This window comes from Balaenoptera musculus, chromosome 19 (assembly GCF_009873245.2).
Source record: "Balaenoptera musculus isolate JJ_BM4_2016_0621 chromosome 19, mBalMus1.pri.v3, whole genome shotgun sequence".
NCBI classification, from domain to species: Eukaryota; Metazoa; Chordata; class Mammalia; order Artiodactyla; family Balaenopteridae; genus Balaenoptera; species Balaenoptera musculus.
In genome coordinates, this window is record NC_045803.1 from 36,385,760 (window position 1) to 36,404,606 (window position 18,847).

An 18,847-nucleotide genomic window follows, 5' to 3' on the forward strand; every position below is an offset into this window, starting at 1 on the left:
CTAAATGCCCCATAGTAGCCCTTAATATCCATTCTCCTTGTGTAGATGAATACAGTGCCTTCAGCATCTTGTTTAAAAAAAAAAACCACAGTGGAATGAATAATATTATGTATATTTACCTATGAATCTGTGCAAGAATTTCTCTGGGGTTTATACCCTGATATGGCATTGCTGGATCATAAGGTAGATGTACTGTACGAAGCTTCTCATTTTTTATATTTTCACCAATACTTGGCCATATCCACCTTTTTAGACCTGTCTCATGAGTTTGAAGTAATAGCTTATTGTTTTCACATTTCCATTTTTTCTGGCTATACTTAGTTTGATTATTAGTTGACGTACTTGAGCATGCTTCTGCACCTGCAACAGGAATGCCATAGATTTATTTTTATTGCTTTTGTTGTTGTTGTTTTCTTGTTTTAGTTTCACAACTTGGTAGTAAGTCTTTCTTATATGTAAGTGTGAGAAATACCCTTCCCGCCTCCACTCTCTACTAGTCTTACTGTTTTATGTTGAAAAATGGAGCTCTATAACTACTAAAATCAAATCTGGAAAAAAAAAAGATGTTGAGTTGGTCACAAAATTCTGCTATAATTTTGATTGTAATGGAATGAAAATTATAGGTTGATGCTTAGAATAATTGACATCTTTAACATTTTAAGTCCTTTTATCAATGATATATCACTCAGCTGAACTCTGTTTAGTATTAATAGTTTGTCTGTTTATTCTGTTAACTTTTCTATGTATATGGTAATGTCACCTGCAACTAAGGACACTTCTTTACTTTTTTCCGTAAATCTTTAAGTCTTTGTTTCTGTTTTTGATTTTCTTTGTGTAACGGTGGTAGCCAGGCTCTACAGTATTATATTGAACCAAAGAAGTGAGGACAGCCATTCTTTTCTTATCTCCATATTAAAGGAATGTACCTTACAATTCTCTATTAAATATTTTATTTGCTATAGGATTTGGGTAGATTATTAACTTAAAGAACTTCCCATCTCTGCTTATTACTTAGTTTTTTGTTTGTTTTTTTCTTTTTTTAAACATTAAGTAGATCATGAAGTCTGTCAGAATTTTTCTAATGCATCTATATAAATGTTCAATGATGTTTTTGTCTTTGATAGTCAATTAAATATAATACTAAATTATCTTTATATTCATAGAATGAACCATATTAAAATAAGATATTTCTTATTAATACACTATTAAATTCCACTGATTTTTTTTTAATAAATGTATTTATTTTATTTATGTTTATTTTTGGCTGCCTTGGGTCTTTGTTGCTGCATGCAGGCTTTTCTCTAGTTGCGGCGAGCCGAGGGCTACTCTTCATTGCAGTGCGTGGGCTTCTCATTCAGTGGCTTCTCTTGTTGCAGAGCACAGCCTCTAGGCACGCAGGCTTCAGTAGTTGTGGCACTTGGGCTCAGAAGTTGTGGCTCACGGGCTCTAGTGCGCAGTCTCAGTAGTTGTGGCGCACAGGCTTAGTTGTTCTGCAGCATGTGGGATCTTCCCAGACTAGGGCTCGAACCCGTGTCCCCTGCAATGGCAGGCGGATTCTTAACCACTGCACCACCAGGGAAGCCTTCCATTGATCTTTCACAGGAAAAATAAGTGGGCCTGTAATGGTCAGTTCTTGGTTTATCCCTGCCAAGTTTTAAGATACATACTATGTCTTCTTGAGGCTCTTTGGGTCTGTCATGCCCTCCTGCTTTTCACTTGTGATATTATTTTTGCTTGTACATTCCATCTCTCACCTATATACTAACTGAATAACTTTTTCTGTTAGGTTGCATAGGTTGATAAATATTTTTGTACCTTTCCCAAAACTCAAGAAGCATTACTTATTTTGACTCAGTGTTCCTATAGCAATTTGAAAGTGCTAAAACTTGTTTCAAATCCCAATGCTATGATTAAAAAAAAATTTGTGTTATGCTACCACAGAAGACTGGATGCTCTCACAGAGAGGGATTGAATCTTATTGTCTTTGGCCAACCCCCATGACATCTTATAGCATAATAAGTGCATAACAAGTAAGATGAATCCTTTTAAAATAGCTTTTTATATAAGAATGTCTTATACTTGTAAATATAAGATGTTTTCCTCCAGACTGATATCACTTCAGTTCTATGCACCCAGCATTTATTAAGTGCCAAGCTCCTCAACTTACAGAGAACCAGATGGACTTATCAGTAAGTGGCAATAAAAAAAAGATTTTATTGAGTGTGTCTTTTTCTGATTTTTTTTTTTTAATCATAGCTAAACCACAAAGACCAAAATTCTTCTTCCCTTGAGAATTAGCATTCACTCTGAAGAAAAGGACACCTTGGGAATGCTTCCTGGACAATGTATTATGTTTATAATATAAAGCCATATGTGACCTTTTCCCTTGCTTTAAGATAATCATAGATAAATATTTCAGGATCTCATTCTTCATTTCCATTAAGAAATATTTCCAATAAGTGAATCCATCATACGCCAGCCAAGAGTGAACTCATTAATATGGAGGCTCTTTCTTTTTTCCTTTTTTTCCTTTCTAGAAGGCTAAAGAAATAAAATAATCAGACTGACTGGCTGGACTTTTTCTGCCTGAGACTAATTGTGTCATTTATGTGTTGATATATAGAAGAATCAAAGTATAGTAACATTTTCTAGAAGTTCCTTTACATACTCCATGTAGGGCTTTCCCCAGGACTCTAAATTCTGTTATCCCTCTGCTGTGGGTGATTAGAGGAGGCAGGGTGTCTGTTTTGACAACCAGATCATCTGGTTGTCAACCGAGTCATCCCAGTCTCTGTAAATGGCCCCACCCATGGCATAGTTATTCAAGTCAAAAATTTTAGGGCTCAACTTAAGTATCATCTTTTCTTTGTCTTACACATCCAGTGAAATTGCCAACACTGTCAGTTTTATATCCAAAATGTATCTGGATCTATCTGTTTCTTCCTTTTCTTTCCATTGGCTACCTCAGTAGTCAAAGCCAAGACACTGTCTTCCTTGAGCTACTGCAACAATCTCCTATCTGGGTTTCTGCTTTCATTCTTGTCTACTATAATGACATTTCCATGCAAGAACCAGAGTGATCTTTTTAAAAATATAAGCCAGATCATGTCATTCTTTACCTTTAGATCCCTTCAATTGCCTAGTCTTTGAGGTAAAGTAAATCTGAGCTCCTTATTCTGGTTAACAAGGACTTGTATAATATGGTCTCTGCCCAACTCTCCACATCATATTGTGTCACTTTCACCCTCATCTGCTTTTATCTAGGCATCATTTTCATTTCTTGCCCATTGATTTAGTGCAACAGAACAACTAACACAAACTTTTCCTTAGACCTTTACTGTAGTTTGCTCTTATCATGGTGACTTCACATAGCAAATCAAATATCACTCTGTCCATTCTGTGTATAACACCTAGTGTCCCATCCATTTTATGTTCTATTGTATCATCTTTTTTTTTTTTTCTTACTTCTGCTCATCTACATTTCTCCTGTACCATCAAGTCTTTGAAGAAACAGACCCCTCACACATCCCGCCCCATTTATGGCTGTATTCTCAGCACTCAGATTAGTGGAAATCTTAGGCATATATTTGTAAAATAAATAAGGGTATTGGAAGTTTTGTCATATGGAGAATTTCATATCGTAAGAAGCACTAACAGTAAAGTCCGTTGAGAGATTTATCCCAGCAGCACAATTCCTTTTCAAGTGCCTGGACCTAGCCTGACCTTACTTCCTGATGCTCCCAGTGTACTGACCTGCTCCGTCCAAGACTCACTATAACATAGTCTCTAGCAGTACAGTGTGCCTTGGCAGGGTTAGATATTATTTCTCTGAACTTTTATAGAACTGTCTGTTTACCTTTTCCACAGCATAGACAAATCTAATGTTTTATTATTTATTTGTTTCTATCCAATTTGTTTATCCAATTCGACTCCATGTCTTAGAAAGGCAAAGCAAGTGGTTTATGATGATAGAATCTAGCACATATTTTGTAAAAAATTTAGAAAGATTCTTTTTTTTAAAGTTTATTTGTAATATGGTTATTTGTAGCTCTGTCCTTGGGCTTAGATAGTCCATTCACTCATGAAACAATTAGACTTGACAAATGTGTAATAATTCTCAAACTTTAGAGGTTGAATTAAAGAAAACCTAGAAAATAACATTAGGTGAAGTGACAATGAGTGAATGCACATATTAGGGAGAGAGAAGGATCCCAGTAACTCCTGTTGTGTTCAGTTAGACCATAGTTGTTAAACCCCAGCTGATTTTTATGAGGAGTCACAGAGTGGCCCTGGATATCTTTGCATGCACAGAGGAGATCTGAAGGAATTAAAATTTACCTTCAGTGATCTTTCATTTTATTTTCTTGTCTGAGTCTCTGGGTGCATTGAAGCCTTTGTTTTCTACCATTTTCCTTCTCAGACAGCATCCTGTGCTATTCCTTCTAACAACCCTTCTGTCATCTGTGGATAATAATAGAGGTACCTGTGATCTATTAATAAAGATACTTGCAAGAGATAATACTTACACTCAAGATGTGTGTCAGGTGATGGCAGGTAACTCAAGTTGGGGGAAGAGAGAACCAAACACCAATTCCTCCAGCAAATGCCTACCTGCCTTGCAACCCAGATGAAACTTCTATAAATAAAAGAGGGGGGAGCATGCACACAAAAACACTTACAACTTCACAGTCCTAGCAATGATCTAGAAGACCAGAGTTTGATTCCTGCCTCTTTCACTTATTAGAAGTGTAATTTAACCATGAAAAATCCCTTAAGACATCTCTGAACCTCATTTTTCTCATCCCCAAAACATGCCTCAATTTAGGCAAACCTAGAGTTCCTATGGGCGCTCACTTTCCAGATCTTTCTGAATGTCCATAAAAATGTCATTAATTTATAAATGTGATCTTTTGATAATTTCCTCCTCTTAGTGTTGGGTGTTTGAAAACCTGTGATTACTGTTGCTTCAGTTCTCATCTTATTTTAAAACTTCTCCATGAAGACTTCCCATTTAGAGTTACTTTCTTCCTCCTCCGTTCTTCCATATCACTGTATATAACTTAGTTTCTATTTCTTATCATTACAAGCTTCACATGATAATTACAGAAAATGTTGTTTAGTCAAAAGTCATGGGCTTTAATGTCAGACCAACCTAAGTTTAAACCTTGACGCAAATAACAGTTGACAAGACCATAGAAAAAGAATGCTTTGACAATTAGCTTAGATGAGATTCATTAGCTCAAATGTATAAATAAAAGAAATATGTTTGGAGATGCTATCTCATCATCTCATGTAATCTTTCCATATCAACTACATAACCCGATTCTTGAGCAGGGTGATGCTCAATATTTGTAGGAGACACAATTCTCTTATAGATAGACCATCAAGTCAGGGGGATTTTAAGTGGCATGACCCCCATAATACTAGGACTGGGTGGAAAATACTGGGACTAGAATATCTTTAATGTCAAGAGTATATCATTTAAACAATAACGACAAAAAGTATACCAGGTGATATATAAATGTGTGTTGACTAAGAAGAAAATAATGAAAGTAAACGTCTACTTTACTCATAGAATTTCTGTCTCCTGCAATCATCATAAAGAGCAGTAACAGCAGTGACAGCAGTACATGCAACATGGTCTGGCCAGCTGAGTAACTTTGCAAAGAAGCTTTGTATAGCAAAAATTTAAAAAGTACTGGAATAGAGGAAAATAAAAATATGTTGAAAACTATATTCCTTGCAAAATACATTCTACAATTATTGTCTCCTCAGAAACAATATTTAAAGAAATCTAATCCAGCTTTACAATGTTATGCATTTCATTCTAATTTCAGGTATTACGAGTCATTATTTCATTCTTAAATAGAAACCGGCATTTAAAATCCTTTACCTTCAATCCAATTTCTTTCAAAGTTAGATTCAGAAAAACAAAAACCCACCATTCCAGGTTTTTGGTAGTGTGTGATTGGGAGATGAAAAATTGCAAATATAAATTTATTTCTAAAAACTTGAGTATGTGTATAAAAATATATATGTGTATAGTCTTTTCAATGTTGATATTCATGTTTAAATTGTGCATTTATATCACTTTTATAGTGCTGCCCACTGTTACCTTATTTTTTGACTGACAGTGATGGGATTTCAGTCATGCTCAGCCTTTCCAACAGTGCCAGTGATGGGATTTTTTGAAATCTTATTACTGGTTGCACTTCCCTGATCTCAGATGGAACTTTCAATCAAAAAGGCAATCAGAAGGTTATACATTCGTGAGATTCCCTGCAAAGCCAGTGATCCCATAATACAACTTGTTGGAAAGGCCTACTTGCCTCCTGTCCTTATGTGGCTATAAAGAGTAATTGGCTACTTAGCTCTCAGCACCTGCTTTTCCTTCTCCAAAATTCAGCATAGCCCAGAACTCTGTTGGGTCTCAGTGTGGAATCTTGCTGCTCCTAGGAGATTTACAAGTCTCACACAGAGACTTGTCTTACGTTAAGCATCTGATTAAGCAAACTCTCCCAAAGACACACTTGGCTCTTTCTCAGCATTCTTGTTTCACTGGTGATGCCTGTGAATCTAAGTTTTATTTTATATACATACAAACACTTACCCACACATTTCTCCAAAACACTTTTACTGTAAAGTCCATATTCTAGAAATCACAATTCTGCGTGGCAAGGCTAAACTTGAATTTAATTTCTAGCATATTTTAATCATCCTATTATAAACTATTTTTAATCTTATTACTGTACTCATAAAAGATTATTATAAAGAATGGCTTCAGTACTCTTTAGTATACATATATGGATGTTTAAAAGACATTTTTGTAATTTGATTTGATCAAATAGTGAACAGGGTTGAGGCTGAATTGATCCCATGTGGTGTCCAGTCACCCAGGGGTGCATTAGTTCCCCAGGCAGGAACCTTGACTTGTGAAGTAGGCAGAGGGAGATAATATTGTCTCACTTGGTTCCAACTCACTGGTTCTTCTCCATTAGGCAGAGAACCCTTGGGCAGGGATAAGTTTCAAGAATGAAAAAAGACTGATGTTTGGGACACAATAAAGACCTACAGACACATTAAAATGCCTATGGACTGAATAAGCATTTCTTCTGCCAAATAACCACACATGTAATATGTAAGACATATGTCAGTATTGCTGCGACAGAAAACAATGCACAGAGACAAAAATAGTCACTTTAATAAAGTTAAAAAATGCATTATTTAAAGAGTTGTGTATGGCATACTCAAATCCTAAAAGTTTAGGAACCCCATCAACCTCTTTTGGTTCAGGAAGTTTTAGCAACTCTATTGCCAAAGTAAAAAGTACTTGAAGTCAAGGTAGGGGTGTGTGTGTGAGAGTGTGTGTGTATATTCCTCAGATCTTTATTAAATTCAGGGTACTCTAAAAGTATAGTTCATCCCTGTATGAACATGGTATCATTTACTTGATTCCATATTAAAAAAAAAACCTTAAATGGGCTTTTAAGCACAAAGAGTCAGCATGATGGTGACAAAGAAAATCAACAAGAAAACCACACTTTCATTCTCTCTTCCTGGGCAAAGTAAATTTTGAGATAAGATTGGACAACTGGTATACCAGATATTATCTCCTGCCCCTGAACATCACCATAGGAAGATTATTTTATTGATTGACAAGATTGGAAGATATGTATTTCATACTCCTGAAAACTAGTGTAATTTTTGGTAGACATGTTTATATGTCTCTAACCTATGCCATTTCACTGAAAAGTACACTAGAAATGAGTCTGGTATGCAAGAGATAAGTGAAGTAATAATCTCACCTTGGTTTAGAATGTGTGAGATAGTCAGAATATTAGTATTGGTTACTACTACAACTACCATTAATAATCTGCATTCACCAAGTATTTGCTTTAGTCACTGTGCCAAGTCCTGGTGTATTTTAAAGTCAATTTGGGCCATCATTTTGACTTCATGGAAAAGTGTTCAATAGCCATGATGATAAGCATTAAAGACGAACTATTCTCAGGCAAGAGAAACTCAATAAGGTGTCAGTTAAGTCACTGAGCACTGGGTAGTTGTAAATTCTAAGTATAATAGTCAAACTTCATAAAAATCACAGTGGAGTCAGCCTCCAGAAGTTGGTGCCTTTGGTTTCTAGCCATACTTTTCTCAGGCAGCCCCAAGCCAATGACTGAGATGGCGGGGCAACTGGAGTCTATTTTTTTTCTTTTTTAATATTTATTTATTTTTGGCTGCATCAGGTCTTAGTTGCAGCCTGCGGGATCTTTCGTTGAGGCCCACGGGCTCTTTAGTTGTGGCACACAGGCTTAGTTGCCCCGCGGCATGTGGGATCTTTGTTCCCTGACCAGGGATCAAACCCACGCCTCCTGCATTGGAAGGTGGATTCTCAATCACTGGACCACCAGGGAAGTACCTGGAGTCTATTTTTTCCCAATGAGAGACTCCTCTAACAGGACCCTGTTAAAATCCCTGATTTGCCTTGCAAAGATTTGTCAGGTCTGCTTTGCAGTCTAAGGCTCTCTTGTCAAATCCTGCTTCCTAATCTCTCTACTTTTACAAGTTTTAAAATCTGCATTCCTGTATGAAAACTTTCCCTGCTCAATCTTGTTTCTTCTCTCTTTTATCTTTTACTCCTAGTTCTGATTTAGCGTTTGCTTCCAGGAGGACCCAACTGGCACAGCTGGACTAGCCTTTACATACACTGTGTTTCTTTAACGTCCCTGTTGGTATCTTGCTGTGTGATCATTGCCAAACCATTTATCATTTCTGGTTCTTTATAATGAAGACTCTTACAAATAAAAGTGATCCTTATGATAATTTAGTTGAACGTTCTAGAATTCTAATTAGAGTTGATGACTCTGTTCATCGATCTTCATCTGATGGGAAAAAAAAGTGATGACAACAAAGGTATTTATAAAAATATATTTCACAAAGTAGGAAACAATACAGGAGTTTCTCTGAATACAATACATGGAGTAAATAAACAATATTGCATTAAAGCAAAGTAGAAAATTAAAATGATCTGCATGTAGTACTTGAGTTTTATCATACATTTTCTACTCCTAAATGGCAGGTTTGCATTAAAAATTGAATATGCTCACATCTTCTAGTGCTGTTCTCTTTTGGAGTCTAAGACATTCTGTGCATCACCATGAAGATCAGGGAGAGAAGTGCTAAAAACAGAAGCAGTAAAATTATGTACAAATCAGTTCCTGCTCTAAAACTGTGGAGGCAACTTGAAGCATGTTTATTGGGCAGGGCATTATGTAGGCATCTAAAAGTCTAGAGTTTAAATATCACATGAATCAGTATACTTTCAGATGTTTGTGCTTGTAGTAAAAACACCAAATCCTAGGATTATGAACAAAATAGAAAACAGTCCAAAAGTTTCTCTGGGAAAATGCTGTTCCTGCCATCACCAGTCACAATAACACTTTCTACTCTAAAGAGACTATTAGCTTCCCTTTTGATAATATTGCCTGCCATACTCATCTCATCAAAATGTACATGTATTAAACATTCATTGTATATATATTTATATAAAACAATCTAAAGTATTATTAATGGATATAATTTAGTGTTTTTTTCATATAGTCCCTTAATCTATAGATTACCAACCTTAATAAATAAAAGCATTAATGGACATCAATAAAATATTTATTTCGAGGATTAAACAAATAAATTCACGCGCTAGCAATAAAATCATCTGTCTCTTATGTAGTCCACTGTGTGACACAGTTTATCTTTGTGTCCTTGTGGGAGAAGATGAACCAGGGGGAATGAGTAATCCTGCTTCCAGAGAACAAGCCTGTTTGAATGGGATTTCTCTCCTCTCACTATTGATTTGGCAATCCCCACCCTGGAATGGATTACAAACATGTGAATATTTTAAGGCTCGACACAATGTTTAAAGATGCTATTCAGTCTCTGATGAATGGGGCCAGCAATTATGTACAAGGTGTGGTCACTGTACCGTATAATCTAGGAGGCCTCCCAAAACTCCAAAAAGTCAGAGTGTACAGCAGACCAAGTATTGCTTTATCATTTGTGGTGGGATCCTTATTGGTGAAGGGGAAAAAACCATTTGCATTTATAAAAATCCTTGCAGAAGACACATATCAGTAGCAAATTTCTTGCAGGTCCATTTTTCTAAGAAAGCACCTTTTTAAGTTTGAATTTTTCCTCCTTTTAAACCATTTCTCTAAGGACGAGCCAGGATCCCAATCTTTGTGGTGGTCAGGTAAATATCAAATATCCAAAGACTTCTAGACACTCCACATACTTTAATTCACACTCCACAAGATTTATAACCTCCTAACATATACTTTTTTATTTTTATTATTACTTTTTTGGTTCAACATTAAAATGTAGTTGAGTTTATAGATGATTGGTGCTAAACTTGCCTCTAAAACAAATTGCCACATTGGTTGTATCTAAGGGGAGTGACCCTAGAATATTACAGAATGCTCAGTTCCCACTGATTTATTCGTAATCCACTGTCAAGTTTCTTTGTCACTTTCACCGACAGAGTAGAGTTCGCCCAGTCTCTTAAAGCGGGGACCCCAGTCACTGAGGTAGTCAAAGTTCTGATCCGAGTCTGAGGTGGTGGATTCCAAGGAGCTGAGGGAGCCAGCCACGGACCCTCGGCCTTCATAGCCATAAATCTGAATGGAGTCATACGGTGGGGCTGTGGGGTCGTTATCTGCCTCGTGTAGCCGCACATTTATAAATTCATCCACATCAACACCGCTCGGAACTGGAGCAAGCCCTTGCCTTGGCATAAACTGCAAATCTGGTTTAATATCTTTACGGGGTAAAAATCCGTTAATTCCATCTGGGTTTTGTAAAGTTGCAATGTCAAAAGCCTCCGTGTCTTCTTCCCCTCCTCCTTCGTCATCGTAGCGAATGATGTTTTCTCGCACATCTTCATCATCTTTGATAATTAATGGCTCGTTTTTATGTCGCCGCAGAGTTACAAACAGCACCACGATGACTACAGGAAAAACACAAAATAGCGATTAGCCAGACTCACATATAATTTCACAAGCAACACATCGTCTATGTTAAGAGAGAGGGGCGCTATTTAAAAACTTATGAGCACGTAGCTTTCATGCGTTCACTTGGGAATTAAGTGAAATACCTTTCTGAAGTATGAGCATTGAATTTTGAGTGAATACTATTCCAGGTTGCTTCTGTTTATTAAATGGTGATGAAGAAGCTGGGTTAAAAGAACAAGTTTGCATCTATTTATGGTGAAAGCTGCATTTAATACCGTTAGGAGCTCTAGAGTAAATGGCACAAAACGGGAAACAGCACAGATAGCATAACTAACTTGCTGTGTATCTTGGGCAGGTCGTTCAATATTTTTTGGCTCCATGACCCTCTTCTATAAAGAAAAAGGAGCTGAATAGATCATATCCAGTACATTTTGTGTTTTTTAAAAATCAGTACATTTTGTGTTTTTTTAAAATCAGTCCTTCAAGACTCTTTCCAATAAAACAATGTCCATTCACAGATGAAATGCTATATTAAGGTGAATGTCAACTTTGCATGGGCAACTTCTTCTCTTGTATGAAAGCTAGCACTCCGCTATCTGGTAAGGTAGGCCTAAAGGTGGGGGAAGGGAGAGGAACACATGAAAAACTAGCCAGATCAGCCACACCAAACTTGGGCTAATGACATTAAACAAATGTGGCAGGAAACGATGATCAACCCAGGGTGCTGGGTGAACAGAACAGATGTAACCAGGAAGGTAAAAACTGACATAACCTTTATCTAAGGGCAGGATAAGATGTAACTTTCCTTTTGCGTGTCTTCCTACTGTCTAATCTCATTTTTATAATTGGATTTTTTAGTAGAAAAGTTACAAAAACTTTTCCTTATTTTGCAATCTTCATCTAAATTTGATTGTACTATCAAGGAAAATATCTGAGAAACAATGCAATTTTGAAGAAAATGTATTTTTTGTTTGCTTGTTTTTTTTGGTTTCTTTGTTTTTATCTTACCAAGTTTTGTGATTGGATGGACTCAGTAACCCAATCTATACATTGTTTAGATAAAAGAGTATTTTGGACATATGTGTGCCCCCATTGAAGTAAACTGGTGTGTATCAGAAGATCTGGAGGCCTTCTTATGTAATAGTTGCTGTTGTAACCACGTAAAGGTCCATCCCCACTTCCACCACCATTATGCTTAGTCTTTTCACCAGTGATGGGATTAAAAAAGGCACTGAATAGTTCTCTCCAATTGAATATTTACTATTACAATTCTTTTTTTCTTCCCTTCTCTTAGTGACCTCAAAGCTTGGAGAAGTATATACAAAGGAATTTTTCTTCCAAAGAATGCTGTTTAGGGTTTTCTAGGCTGGGTTAGGGTTTTCTGTCCTTCTTTACAGTCATTTATGAACCAGAAAAATGGTGACCATTAGGCTATGAAGAAAATACATACCTAGCAGCAAAATGATGCATGCTAATATGGCAATTAAGGCGCCCATACTGAGTCCAATCGGAAGTACATAAGCTTCAACATTACAAGACTGGACAACACCATCACTGCTGCAGCCACAGACCCGGATGGTCAGGGTACTGGTGCTGCTCAGAGGAGGATTCCCACTATCACTGATTATGATTGGTAAAAGATAGACTTCTTGCTTCTGGCGGTTGAATCCATTATGCTTTGCCAAAATGCTGAGGGAATTATCTGGAAAAAGTGAAAATTACAATAGTTTGCATCATTTCAAAACGGCTGCCCAAACAACACTTGTTTTTCTAGTTCATAAATCCTCTGCAAGCCTCAAGACAATCCCAACTCCACTGAACCACTCCAGCTCTCTCCCTCTCCCCTTTCCCACTTTCCCAATTGACATGGACCAAAACATCCACACCCTGACAGGTTCAATGAGCTTGGTCTCAGGATAAACTAATGGAGTTTTACCACCACCTTGTAAATGCAAAAGATTTCTTTTACAAAAATGATCTTCAAGTGTCCTTTTAGAAGACACAAATTACCCCAAGTCCCCATAAATAAGTTTAATGTTCTCTCGTTTGTCCTGATAATGCAAACTTGACAGAATTTCATAACATTTGAAAGTCATGTTTGAGAAGCTTTGTGTTAAAAGTAGACTATATGACAGTGTGGCATACAAAACAATGCATTTGACTCCCACAGGTACCTAAAAACAGTCACTCATGCTCTAGAGCATTTTACACTAACATGTAACAAAAGTCTCATTTACTGCCAATTGGAGTAGATATGCCACATATTTTAAAATTCTGCAGAGAAGACCTCTAGTGGTTACACAAATAAGAATTAAGTGATGAAAAGTCATAGGAGCAGGTGGTACATTTTTAATGTATTAATTAATTATATGGAAATGTATATTGGTTATCTGGAGCAACACGTAAGGACATTTAAGCAATACTTAATGGCATACTTCAGCTCGATGTAGAACTGGCCAGTGAGAAGTGATTGGTCCCGTGGTAGCCCTATGTTTCTCAAAATTTCACCCCCAAAATGAACTTTTTATTGTCATTCATCCCTATCTCATGAACTATAGCTATATATGTGTGTATATATGTATATATATATATACATATATATATAAATTATTAATCTATTTTCTCATTTTGATTAGTGAAAGACATAGGTCTATTCAACATGGAAACACTGATTATTTCACACTGATATTCCAGCCAAAAGCAAATAAACATAACTTTGGTTAATGTGTGCAGTACAATTTGGGCAAAATGATTATTTCAGTTGGGATTTTTTCAAATATTTGCAAGTTTGCAGACCCCAGAACACTTGTCTACCTCGTTGTTGCATATTAAGGCAGGCATTCCAAACCATTGCTGTCCAGTTCCTGGTCATCAGTGTCCTGCTGGTTTCCAGAATACACAAATACATGAATAGATATTCCACTCAAATGATTTTAAGTAAATGTGTTAAATCTTCTGTACCATATAGTACTATACCAGAATTCAAAAAAAGTGACATTCCCTAAAATAAATGTATAAATTATATTTGGTTTTGCTTTTTTTAAGATATATGTGGACCTACAATGCCTTGCTAGTAAGCAGTTAAAGAGAAAAAAAAAGAGAAAACTCTGAGTTAACAATTTTTTTTTTCTAAATTATTGCTGGTTGTGCCTCATTATTTAGCAATTTGAAGAGTGAAAAGAAGTCTCTAGTGGAAGTAAGCAGTGGTATTCCAAATGATCTAGTAATCTTTATTTCCATGACATAGAAGGAAATACCACTAAGCTAAAAGCAGGAGAACATCATCTCAAAAAAGATACAGAATATATAGATAGCTGTGTTACATTTCCAGAAAGTGTGTGACAAGATTGAATACAGTTAAAATTAGTACAAGGAACATTTGTGGGTGATTTCATGTGCCATAGTTCAAAACAGAAGATGGGAATTGTTCTTTAAGATGCAATTAATAAAATTACAATGAGGCTTTTGTCTTTTTGTGGTTAACATTATTTATATGAGAAACTATCTTTGCATATTCGCTCTTTAAAACAAACTATAATGATAATTTAGAAACTGCAGCAGGAGTAGTACTCATTGCAGAACAAAACTATTTCCTTTATTACTTAGAAAAGCATTGATGGGTCTAAGACCAAACTCATACTCATATTTTTTACTACTCCTGGTATCTGCAGATGTTGCTCCCTTTCTATATAAAGAAAATTATTGACGGAGTAAAGGGAGTCTATGAGTCATTTTTGCTAAAATTTACCTGCTACTTCCAGGCAAATTTACCTGCTACTTCCAGGCAAAGTCAATTCCCTATTTGCCTATTAATTTTTTACCATATTTTTGATTGGAACTTGCATTTATTAATTATTCAGTTATTTCATTAGGCCAAATTGAATTGTCATTATTTTACACTCAAAAAAACATTGAATATTAGCAGTTTCACACACTTCAAATTCATGTATTTGAAATACATGTTTCTTTCAATCTACATGTTGCAAATATCTTTAACAAAGTTCTGGTTTGTTTCTTTAAAACATATGGTGCCTTTTCATTTTATTAAAATTTTAATCTCAATGTAGTCAATTTTATCAGTCTCTCTCTTTTTTTTTTTTTTTATAATTTTTATTTATTTATTTTTGGCTGTGTTGGGTCTTCATTTCTGTGCGAGGGCCTTCTCTAGTTGTGGCAAGCGGGGGCCACTCTTCATCGCGGTGCGCGGGCCTCTCACTATCGCGGCCTCTCCTGTTGCGGAGCACAAGCTCCAGACGCGCAGGCTCAGTAATTGTGGCTCACGGGCCCAGTTGCTCCGCGGCATGTGGGATCTTCCCAGACCAGGGCTTGAACCCGTGTCCCCTGCATTGGCAGGCAGATTCTCAACCACTGCGCCACCAGGGAAGCCCCTATCAGTCTCTTTAATGATTAGTAGTTTAGCCTTATTTTTTAAATTATTAATTATATAAAAATTACTTCTCATAATGTTACCTTTCACATTTAAATAGTTGTATGGAATTGTTTTTTGCTGTACTGATTATTGATTTTCCCAAGGTTAATTATAGAGTAACTTATCCCTTACCCACTGATCTTCAATTCTCAGTCTCTCACAAATCAAATTTTTTTGCATCTTCATCCTTTTAGGCTCTCTATCATGTTCCAATGCTATGTTTTACTAATCCTGCATCAATACCATGCTTTTTATGTATGAAAAATTTGTAATAAATCTCGATGTTTGTTAGGGTATTTTCCCCTATCGTGTTCTTCTTTAGGAATATTTCAGCTATTCTTGTTCATTTGCTAATCTCTGACAAATATAGAAGAGATTATCAAGTTCCATGAAAATTCCTGTAAGAGTTTTAGTAGAAATTATATTAAGATGTAAATAAATTGAGAGAATTGACAGCTTTATTATGTTTAGTCTTCTATACCAATATTGTGGTTTCTTTATTTTCTTTAATGTATGTTAACAAAATGTTTTTATTTTAGCTACAAGAGATTTTCACATATTTTTTACACTTATTATTAGTACTGCATGTACTTTGTTTCTTTAGTAAATACTACCTTTTTAAAATTATATGTTCATCTCATTGTTCATCTGATTGTTTTATGCATTGATTTTAATTCTAGTAAACTCCTAAACCTTTTTTTTACTTATAAAAATATATTTCAACACAGAGATATGTGTGAGGAGCATGATAACATAAGGAACTCCACGGAATTGCTCCCCAGTGGAACTGGTGAGAATTATAAAATAACATTTAAAAAAATTAATGTCTCTGGAAATGGTCCTGGAGACAAGCAGCAAATGCAGAAACGTTTATTCAAGAAAATCTATTAGAGTCTGGTGGGAATGATGAGAATGTAGTGTGTCAACCAGAACCTAGTTCCTTCATCCCTTCTCTCAGCTCTGTGAGATGGAAACTCCACTCCAAACTGGTTCAACAGGGCTCCCCCCACCCACCCCAGCTAGCAGTTGGAGGGCAAGGTGTTGCCAGTTCTCACCCTGCTCCTAGCTACCTATTGATCAACTAAATTCTGAATTGGTATGGCCAAGAAGAGGGGCTCCTTTCTTCTTTACAGCCTATACTTGTGCAACAGAGGCTCTACCTTGGCAAGGCTTCACAGGGAATACAGGGCCGCAATTGTGCTTGCCCTGGACTGCAAAGCCGTGGTTTCACACTGGGAGAGCCAAGCCAAAAAGACTTGAGGCTACTGTTCCCTTGCATCAAGTGCCCAGCTCCTAAAGTAGAGGCATCACTCAGAGAAACCCAGCATAGTCTCCAATTCAGCTCCAAAGCCAATGGCTCAAAGTTTTGCCTCAGTGGAGAAGCAAAGAACCCAGGAAAGAGATGCAGAGGAGCCTGCCAGGTTCAGAACAAATCTGAAACACTTGCCAAGGGAAATACCCTTTTGAAGGAGCCCAGATTGGGTTGGATTAGTCTGTAGAACAATTTAGGGCCCCAAATGAAAAACAATACAGAAATCATCTGGCAATCAGTGGAGTTTAACAACTTGGGCGTAGTCAGGGAAAGAGACAGAAAACCCTGCCAAAACCACTGCCATTCGAGCATGACTGCGGGCATACCCAAGGCTGGGATCCCCTGAAGTGAAACATTAGAGGCTTAACACTGCAGAGGGGAAGTAGACTTTACTAAAGTAATCTAGCCGATCATTAAACAAATAAACAAGGAAATTACAGTAACAGGCCTTCAGTGAAAAGTCAATATCAGATTTGCTATAATATATTCTCTAAAAATGTCCAGTCTTCAACAAAAGATTACAAGATATACAAAGAAACAAGAAAGCATGACCCATAAGCTAGAGGAAAACAAAACAAAACAAAAAAGCAGGCAAAAGAAACTGTCCGTGAGAGCAAACAGATATCAGATTAACCAAAGACTTCTAAGGATCCATTGTAAACGTGTTCAATGAACTACAGTAAACCTTTAAAGAAGGAAATGAGGGCGTGATGACAATGTCATATCATAGAGAATATCAAAAAAAGAACATAATGGAAGATGTGGAGTTGAAAAGTACAATAACTAAAATGATAAATTACAAACTATAAATTTGAATTGGCAAAAGAAAGCATTAGTGAACTTGGAGATAGATCAATAGAAAATATGCAAGCTGAAGAATATAGAGAAAAAAGAAAGAAGAAAAATGAAGAGAACCTCAGAAAAATATGGGACATCATTAAGTGCACAAATATACCTGAAATGAAAATACTAGGAGACAAAGAAAGGAAAAGAAAAAATATGGCTGAAAACTTCAAAAAATTTTGGAAACATTAGTCTCCACATTCAGAAAGCTCAACAAACATCAAGAACGTAAACACAAAGAGATTCACAAAGAGACAGAAAAAAAAAAAAATGCTGCAAGTCAAAGTGCTGAAAGCAAGAGAAAATTGACTCATCACTTCCAAGGGAACCCCAATAAGATTAACAACTAAATTTTTATAGAAATAATGGTCACCAGAAGGAAGAGGGCTAGCACATTCAAAATGCTCAAAGCAAAAACTTTCAACCAAGAATCACGTATTCAGCAAAGCTACCTTTAAAAAAAATGAAATAGAGACATTCCCAGATTACAAAAAAACTGAGGGCATTTGTTACCAGCAGACATGTCTTAAAAGAAACAGGAAAGGAAGTTCTTCAGACTGAAAAGCAAATATCCCCAGATGGTAATTCAACTTCACATTAAAAACAAAGAGCATCAGGAAAAGTAATTATGTAGTTACCAAAGACAGTATAAATGCATAGTTTTTCTCTTTTCTTTTCTTAACTTTTAAAAAGCAATTGTATAAAACAATGCATACGTAATATATTATTGAAGATATAATAACTAGAAATTCAGAAGTAATAGTTTGGTATTCCAATATTCTCCTTTCAGTAATGGATAAAAAAACTAGTCAGAAATAAATAAGGCAACAGAAGATTTGAACAACAGTATAAACCAACTATACCTAACATATTTATACAACACTCTACCCAAATACAGCAGAATAAATATTCTTCTCAAGTACACATGGAACATTCTACAATGTATATCATAGGCTAGGCATAAACTAAACCTCCATAAATTTAAAAGGATATAAATAATACAAAGTGCATTCTCTGACAGTAATAGAATGAAATTAGATATCAATAATAGAAAAAAATTTGGGGAAACTCATAAATATGTGGAAATTAAACAATGCATTCCTCAATAACCAATGATTCAATGAAGAAATCAAAAGGAAATTTTGAAAATGTGAGATAATGTAAGTGAAAATGCAGTCAATCAAAAAGTAATGGATGCAGCTATAGCAGTGCTTAGAGAGATACTTATAGCTTTAAATGCCTATATTAATTTTTTTTTCA

General features: G+C 36.0%; 1 protein-coding gene across 1 annotated transcript in view; it reads right to left on the bottom strand.

The window, feature by feature from the left end:
- Window positions 1-10,505: 10,505 nt before the first annotated feature.
- CDH8 (cadherin 8) overlaps window positions 10,506-18,847 on the bottom strand; it is a 366,357-nt gene continuing 358,015 nt past the window's right edge. Inside the window, exons 11-12 of the mRNA XM_036835108.1 lie at window positions 12,454-12,705; window positions 10,506-10,999 (exon numbers count right to left, since the gene is read on the bottom strand). Of these exons, the coding sequence (XP_036691003.1) occupies window positions 10,506-10,999; window positions 12,454-12,705 (746 nt within the window). The remainder of the gene's footprint in view (window positions 11,000-12,453; window positions 12,706-18,847) is intronic.